The 9192-nt window shown below is 40.9% G+C and overlaps 1 protein-coding gene across 1 annotated transcript; it reads left to right on the top strand.

The window, feature by feature from the left end:
• Window positions 1-947: 947 nt before the first annotated feature.
• Window positions 948-5146, top strand: C6H2orf69 (chromosome 6 C2orf69 homolog). Its single transcript, XM_013187618.3, has 2 exons — window positions 948-1311; window positions 2154-5146. Exons 1-2 carry the CDS (start codon window positions 1006-1008, stop codon window positions 2991-2993), a joined length of 1146 nt encoding a protein of 381 aa, XP_013043072.2. The 5' UTR covers window positions 948-1005; the 3' UTR covers window positions 2994-5146.
• Window positions 5147-9192: the final 4046 nt, after the last annotated feature.

Genomic DNA, 9192 nt, shown 5'->3' with positions numbered 1-9192 from the left:
TGCCTTCTGGCGAATCTGACTCAATTATTAAATCACCAGATCTAGTACCTGTTAGTTTCCCAGGTTTGTACCTCTACGCTATGAAAGGAGAATAGAGAAATGAATACATTAAATATGAAAAAATAACCCCCCAAAAAAAGTGTTTATGAAGTACACAAAGACTCCTTTTCCTCGATTTGTTTGCCACTTAGTGTACTTTCTTACTAAAGAGTACGCATGAAAGCTTCTCCTTCAGAGTCCACTTCCTCTGCCTCATAACCACACTAGTAAAACTAAAGTAAAATAAATACACCTAGGTTGCTCTGATAAATACAACCAGCACCTTTAGGAAACAACCTCCACATACCTCTCTTTGGTTTGAAATGAACTGCTCTACATAGAATGTAAGATACCCCATACTGCTGAATCTGTGTCTCAGCAGCATGCTCTGGTGGGCTTTACTTCATTCAGGAGACTTCCTTTGATCACCGTATCAAATTGAGAGACTAATACCGTCCTATCTTCCCTCAGAAATTTTTAGCTCAGCCTTATTTTCAAGCTAAGGCTACGCAGACAGACCACCAGATGGGCACCGCCCCCTCGGCTTGGTACGTGAGGGGACAGCAACGGGGTGGGCTCACCGGGTGCGCCTCAGCCACCTCCCGCTCCGCAGAGCCCAGCTGGGGGGCCCTGGGGCCCCAGAACTACGACGAGGAAAACAGTAGGCGGGCCTTGACAGGCGCTCGCAGCCCTGCTCCATGAGGGTTCCTCCAGGGGAAGCATTCGGCCGCCTACAGTAACAATCACGCCCAACCAACGGCCGCCCCAACAGCTGCCGCTTCCCACCGCGCTCCTTTTAAAGGCTGCGGTGACGTCACCGCCAGGCGGGCAGCCGCTCCGCTGCCGGCTTCCCGAGGGGGCGCTGGGCGGTGCTGAGGGGGCGGTGCTGAGGGGGCGGTGCGCAGGCGCGGCGCGGCGCGGCGCGGGGCGGGGCGGTGCCGCGGGCGGCTGTGAGGCGGTGGCTCCATGAGCGGGCGCTGCCGGGCGGCTGCCGCCTCCTTGTTGCGGGGGCTTCTCGGCCCTGCTGCCGTCAGCCTAGGCAGGAGCATGAGCCTCTACGGCGTGCCGGCCGCGGGCGGCACCGGCACCGACCCCGGCAGCTTTTCCTCCTTCTCCTCCTCGGCGCGGCTGAGCCCGCCGTGGTTGCGGCTGCCTGAGGTGCCGGGCGCGGAGCTGCAGCGGGCCAACGAGCTGCTGCTGCTGCTGCCGCCGGCCCCGCGCGGCCTGGCCCCGCCTCAGCATCACGTCGTGTACTTCCCGGGGGACGTGCAGGTACGGCGGGGCTGGGGTCAGCCCGCAGCTGAGGGAAGCGGCCCCTCTTGAGGGGGGAGCGCCTGGGGACGGGCCTCGGGTGGGCGCTGCCGGCGGCGGGACGGCCGGGGGCGGTGGGGCTGCCAAAACACGGGCTTTCCGCCCTGGGGGGAGCACCGGGCATGCGGGTACCGCAGGCACCCGGGTGAGGGTGTTGCACGGGTACAAGGCTGGCATCGTGGCTGGACAAGGCATGCGTTGTCTGCGAATGGACCGACACTGGAAAGAGACGCAGTGAAGTGCTCCGCCTCAGCACACAGCCAGCCATAACTGTGCACGACGAGTAGGACGTAACTTTCATTTTAAGGATTAGTGGGGTTTGAGAAAACCCTTCTGATTAGCATTCCTGGGTATGGCTTGTCTCGTCTTTAATAAAAGTAGCTAATTAGCATTCACTGCTATTATGAATTCAGAGGTGAGAATCATGAGAAAACTTACTACTGAAGTTTTAAGTCTATTGTTTGCCTGTTATAAAACAATCAATGTTTCTGCAGATGGAGAAAACGCCGTGTAATTATGCATTCTGTATCATACTAACTTATTATATACTAAGCTCATACTTACTGTTATTAAGTTGATTTTGGGGGTATAAAAACGTGTGGCAAAATACTACAATAGAATAAGTGAATGTAAATATGGCAGTTTCTTTAATGCACCTCTTCTTCTGGGAGCCTAGCAAGACAGCACCTCCATAATGCATGTTTCTCTCTGCCTTGGTCCTTTCTTATGAATATATACACTAGACGGAGCTGAGGTATTTTTGCAATGTAGTAATGCGTGTTTTCTGTTTTCTAATTTTTCAGAACTATTATGACATCATGTCTTGCCACCCAGAAAACTTTCAGTGGGAGCACTGGAGTTTTGAAAATGTTGCTACCATACTTGCTCGCCGATTCCCTAATAGCTTTATTTGGGTTGTAAAGTGTTCTCGAATGCACCTGCACAAATTCAGTTGTTATGACAACTTTGTGGCTAGCAACATGTTTGGAGCACCAGAGCACAGCACCGACTTCGGAGCTTTCAAGCATCTCCATGCATTGCTAGTTAATGCATTCAGATTCTCTCAGAATATTCTGCTGTCCCAGAAAACTGTGCATGGTTTCAGCAAGGATGCAAAAATATCTGCTTGTAAATCACAGCCGCAGTCTGTACCTACAGCAAATGGCTGCTCATCCACAGAAAGAGAGAGAGATTGTGAGTGCTCTAATAATTCTGCTATGGACTTCGTTATGCCGTCTGCTGTAGGTGCTGTGTCATTTACTTTGATTGGCTTCAGTAAAGGTTGTGTGGTTTTGAACCAGCTGCTTTATGAGCTGAAGGAAGCTAAAAAAGACAAGAATACAGATGCCTTCATAAAAAACATTAAAGCAATTTACTGGTTGGATGGTGGTCACTCAGGAGGAAGCAATACTTGGGTTACTTACCCTGAAGTGCTGAAAGAACTTGCACAGACAGGAATTGAAGTTCATGCTCATGTTACTCCATACCAAGTGTTTGACACAATGAGGTCATGGATTGGGAGAGAGCACGAGAAATTTGTACAGATACTTGAAGAACTTGGTGTGGAAATAAATGATCAAATACATTTTGCTGATGAAGTTCCCTCCTTAGATAACCATTTCAGAGTTCATGAAGTATTTTGAGACTGTATGTATCTGAGTAGTATATTCATTGCAAAAGCACTTTTGACACTAAGTCCTGACATCTAGATTTACAACTTTGAGTAGATGCTTTCTGAAGAGAATACTAAATCAGTCCTGCGTTACTAATGGATACTATATATGCATTTCAATAGCTTAAAAAGGAGGCTTGGGACCTCCTACCTACAGGAGATGTCATTTGATTCCTGGAAGGAAAAAAAAAAAGTTATGAAGAATTATTGTATATGTTTTGTGTTAAGTGTGAGCATTTATTGTCAAAATGTTGACAGAATTTTAGTCCTGGATGTCCAAAGTTGTGTACTGCCTCTAATGGGAATTTTAAGTGCTCAAGACCTTCAAATGTCTGGATACTTCAATTTAGTAGCTTCCAGGGCTGAAAATTTTGGTCTCTGTCAATAGCAGGTACAGCATTAGTTTTTCGGCATAAGGATAGTGGTGATTGTTACGGTAGTATTAGGTAGGTATTTTGGTGAAAACTGTTTTCAATAGTTAATTAAATCTTCCAGTTTTGCAACAGTTCTCCTAACTGAAACAAAATCTCAAGTATTTACCTTTGGAATAATTGTGCCAATCTGTTTTTCTTCTTTATGAGCGCCTTGCCTTTTCTGGGGCTATAAAGTTTCCTTAACTCATTGCCTAGCATTTTCTAGTGAATAGTCAGTTTGCCTGGGGAGTTTGAAAATTTTGACATAATTGTGTCAAGTGACCAAGAATGTTCGTAAGGGTGTAGTCTATCGCTGTTTCAACATACCTTGCTATTGCTTTGACTAACTTCTATAAGGACCAGCAGAAATATCTGCATTTTCAACTCAAGACGTCTCTTTATCCCTTCTGACATTGGACTGGTGAGGTTTTTCTTCCAAATTGCAGCATTGGTGTTCATCTAAATCTGGCCGTAAGTACATGATGAGAAGTTGCATAAAAAATATTAGACTGTGTTGACTGTAGCTGTTCAATAATGCTCCCATTTGTAGAACTGTTCTCTCCTTTAGATGTACTGCAGTAGCTGTTAATACAGCCACCCAAAAAATCTATTTTCAGAGCTCAGTGCTCAATACAGAAAACAAACAAAAACTTAACAACTCTAATTAAATACAAAGCTAGACAAATCAGATGCAAAATGTGTAATCTATTTCAGGCCTCAAACCTGAAAGTTCTTCAGAAAAAGAAAATACTGAAAGATGGACACACGGGGATATTACCACAATTTTTCTACTGCTGTAAGTAACTTTTTCCATTTATCTACAAATAAATCTCAGGGAATCCCTTGTATAACAACTGCAGCTTTCAACAATAAACCTGTAGCTTAAAATGGTTCTGGATTTTCTGGAAGCACAGAAATACAAAAGCAAGTTAGCAAAGACTATGAAGATCACACAAACAAATGCATCTCAATTCTGAAAAAAAGTTATTATACTGACCTTTGTTCCTGTGTTTGACTGTTTAGCAAAACATTCCCTCTATTTTTTGCTGCTTCTTACTCTTATGCTGTGGAAGGAAGGACCTGTGTCATCTTTCCTTTGTTGGCATCCTTTAAATTTACAGGGTTCACTGGAGACAGTACTTTGACAACTCTTGCAGGGGTAGTAAACATGTTAATGACCATTGAAGAATGAGAAACATGTGTTGAACTCTTAAGACTTGTTTCTTGCTTTTATTGTTTTGAGTATAAAAAGATTATGCATACAGTATGTACCTTATAATGTAAAAGGGAGCTCTATCACTAATAATTAGATTATATGTAACAACTTGATCAAAAGTGGAAATAATCTATTTTAATTGATGGAGAAAAAAGCAACATGCAAACCAACTCTAGTATTTTGTAAAAGAATCTGAAATGTAGTTCCATTTTTTAAAAAAAAAACAACAAAAACTTTCTTGGAGATTTCGTTCAACCCTGTTTACTGATTACCTACCTTTACTGATAGTGGGCTTATAAGAACTTATCTGTTCTAAGGGATGCATTTCCCTTTATTTGTCCTCTTGATAACATTTGCAGCATATGCCAGGACTCTTTCCTGTAAAGGAAATGTGGATCACCTTAGAAATAGTTTTAATAGCCTACACTTGCCTGCAAATTGCTTGGAATATCTTTGAATATCCACAATTAAATTGAAATAAAGTAAACAAATATACCACTGCTCTTGTTCCCTGACAGTTCAATTTCAATATTTTCAAAATTAACCAGACTAATTTGGGTATGCTAAGACTTGCCCTATTCAATGGCAGTGCAGATCACAGACCAATTTCAAAACAGTTTAGTGCTAGCCAAAACAGCAGGAGCAGGTTGTTGCAAGCTTTGGAAAACAGTTATGAAAACATTGTCATCATATCCAGAAGTTTCTGAATGGCTGTCCTATGAAAATAATATTAACCTGTTTGATGGAGGCACCTTACAATAACTGTTAAAATCAACTCAATTGTTGCTGTATTCCTTTAAAGAATAAGCACTTTGTTGTAAAGCTTGTTGCTGATCTTGTGGTGAGACTTAATGTTGTGGAGTTGAGAACCGACTGGTTGTTTTTCACTCTCTTAACAGTTCTAGTTCTCTGTTGGAATGTGCCTCTATCGTTCACCATACTGCATGCAAAAATGTTATGCAATGATTGTAGAAAATAAACTTATTTCTAATGGGTGAAAACACTTCAATGTGAATGTAAAACGATTAAACAAGGAATGTGCAGTTAAGTTCTCTGCGTTATGCTTTATCAGCTGTTTGTGGAGACCTAGTTTAAAAAAATGATATATTTGGTAGCATCTTTTTTTCAAGGCAGGCTTTGTATTAGTGTAGTTGGCATCTATAATTCTCAAAGAGCTTACTGGGATCTTGTATACATGGGAAAGCCGGTGTGAAGTACCCAAGGATGTGAACATTTCTATGTTTGGATGAAATGGGTCATAGTTTGTATATACCTGCTTCTGGATGTGAAATATAAAGGCAGTTTTACAATAAGCTTAGATGTAAATGCATGTAGTTAAGTTGCTTACTTACAGTGTTTAGTTCAAGACTTATGTTTCTGAATGGAGTAAGGAACATTACACTGTCCTTAGTGTGATTTGGTATGTAATAGCTGATATTCTTTGATACATGCTTGTTTCTTGCACAGCAGGAAAGAAATTCTTCAGATTTTGAGAAATGCTAAAATTCTTTAAGCCACATCTATTAAAAATCCTTTTAAAGCAAGGCTTGGTTATGTGAAATTGTCCAAATTCCATATGACTTAAATGATTGTACTTTGTGTGTATCTTAAGTACTAGAAACTTAACTAGCTTTCTTCCTATCTAGGGCTAATTTAATCACATTTCTGTAAATGCTTCTTTAATAAATCGGGCCCTAATTTTGAAAGATGGTTGAGGGTCCAAGTCTTAACATATTGCTGGAAGGAGCAGTCTTTTCTGTTCTCCTGGTGTCTTGCTGCCTTCCTTATATTAGCACTTGCATTTTATGGTACACTGCTTTATCTTGCTAAATTAACATTATTGCTTTTACAGAGATAACTAATGGGAATGCTATGTATTTGAATAGTCATAGAAGTTATTTTAAGATTGCAAAGTCAGTTCAGGAGTTAGGATAGTATGTTACGACTGGATATTCATGGATAAACGTGATTGATATTTCCCAACAGATTCTTCTTGAGCTATTTGCAGAAAGAAAATGTCACCTTCTTTTCCCCTCCCTCTTACAGTGCTAAGCTAACAGTTCCTTCCTAAGCTAATAGTTACTTTGCCAACTCTGTGGATAAGACGGTATTTGTCTTTGCTTAGAGAATGTAAGTTGAAGCACTGAGTTGAGACTATACCCATCCATTTACCTAGAGTGCTTATTTGTATGAGGTTCTTATTTTTCATATGCTCAGTGGAACAGTGTATATTCGCTATTTTCTTGGGATCTGGTTCTAAGGCCTCAAAGTGGGCACTTGTCAGCTAAGCAAAATAACTGAAAACTATCTCTTAAAAACCTAACAATCAATTTATCTGGCATCACATGGGAGCACAGCAGGAAAGGAAAGACATGGATAAAGTCAAATTCTCCAAGGAAACTTCATCAGAAGTTGATTACTTTTTCCTCTTCTTGTCTTTGTATAAGCCTATGTCTCTCACCCCTGTCAAGTGGCCTTAGCTTTTTTAGTTTCGTACTTCTGAGAATAATCCTTTTTTGTCTGGTCTCCTTCAAAGAGTTCATAAAAGTGTAAGACTATTTTGGACTTGTATAGTATTCTCTATCCAGGTAACTTAAGCTGCTTTGTGAGTATGATTTTGTAATAACAATGATAAAAAGCATTGCAAGGATGAGAGATGTGTTTTATGAAGAGTCATAGGATGTGATTTGACAGTCTGTATTCTTCCTGTGTGCATTCTATATATTCTATATGAGTTTACATACTGTACTGGTTTAACTATGTAATATATTGATCTTGACTGGAGATCAAGGTATTATTGCACTGTGTCTTGATAATACTGAAATAGCTATAGTGCCATGTGTGTTTTAATATAGGACAGCATAAGTCAGTGTAGTCTACTACTGATAATCTGCCAGGTGGAAACCAACACAGTTGCTTTAGCATAAAACCTGTACTGAGCTCTCCCTTGATTCCTAGTACTATTGTGAGGCTCTTGGCTTCCATCTTTCATCTAAGCAACGTAGCTGCCTGTGCAAAGCTATACTTAATGGAAGAGAGTAGTTGAAGAACTGTAACAAAAAACAATTGTAATCTGTGTGCTGTTTTGTGAGCCATGCCTTTAGGCACTGCCTAGCAGAATCCACGAACTTGAATTTTGGTTCTGGTGTATCTGTGTAATACAAAAAGCAGAGGCCCATGTCGCAGACTGCAATCCACAAGACAGAGCCTGTTAAAATCACATATTGGAGTTACTTCTTCAGAATTTTTTAATCTTATATTGAAATCTAATTTCATTTTGTAAGGCTACTATATCAAAGGGGGGGAAAAAAAGGTTACTTCTGATGTTCATAACTTGACTTCTAAATATTGCTGATCGAGACCCTGAGGCAAAGGCTAGTTTTCTCTTGATTTTATTGATCTCTTAAATCTGTTAAAATGCAAGGTGACTGGTCTTAACTTGAATAAAATAGTATGAAGCCATTAAGTAAGGACTCCAAAATCATAGCATACCTATGTGGCAGCGACAGGTTTTCCTGACTAAATTCATTTTATCAGTATTAACATAGCACAATTCACCCCTCCCACTGAGAAAAATAAAACAAAACACCCTGCTTGCACAGTAGGAGCTGTTCCACATCACTAAGATTCACCATCGAAAAACTGATTAAGGAAATCATTTTGCACATAGTATAGGGTAGGTTTTAAACAGAGATGGCTTTGTAGTAGTTTCCTATCATTAGGGTTTCATTATGCTTGTTTCCAAGTGACCCAGGAAGTGCCAAGTCTAAGCGACCAGAAAAGCCTCTGTTAGAACAAAAGGGAAGAATATTTTTTTCTTCATATCTATACATATTTCATGTATTTAAAAAGCAGCAGAATGCCATTACTCCATTTTTCAGTATGGATTTTCCATCTTCCAGTAGGCTTTCAGAGAGCACCTCCAGTCAGGTTTGTTAGTTTCACGTGTTAAACTTGGCACTTCAGAGTTCATTTGTTTCTAAAGAAACCACTGCTGCAAGACAGAAAGCTTCTCTTGATAGCAGTGGTGCTGAAGTGTGAAACAAGGCTCTTCCCATCTCCCACCACAGAATTTACGTGCTGAGGAATACTCCTAAGCCTGGTGTCAGATGAAGCTGTTGCATCCCTTACAGACTATCGGCATAGCTCCTTTCTTATTTGTCTTTATTAGAAATACATTGAATTTGTGTGATGGAAATTTGAAGTAATGCATGTACTGCTTGACACCTGAAATACAAGCACTTTTACAGCAAAAATTGTTTATTACTGAGATCTGCATTACTACTGCAAGCAGTAGCTTCTGAGTGTTTTTGTCCAAACATAGCATCGCACGTGGGGCTGCTCACTTTACACGGTTGAGCAGTTCTTTTATTCTTTTCAGTCTGCTCTTCAAAGTGTTGACTAGGAACAAATCTGAATAATTGAAAAGGAAGTAATCTGCTCTTGCTGTTCTCAGGAATCACCAAATAAAAAGATCATTGCTTTCAGCACTAACACCTACAGAGATCAGAGTCCATCCTGACGCTATAGTCTTACCCAAA

Source organism: Anser cygnoides, chromosome 6 (assembly GCF_040182565.1).
Source record: "Anser cygnoides isolate HZ-2024a breed goose chromosome 6, Taihu_goose_T2T_genome, whole genome shotgun sequence".
Classification (NCBI taxonomy): domain Eukaryota; kingdom Metazoa; phylum Chordata; class Aves; order Anseriformes; family Anatidae; genus Anser; species Anser cygnoides.
The sequence above is the reverse complement of the archived record's forward strand: the minus strand, read 5'-3'. Positions and strand labels throughout refer to the sequence as shown.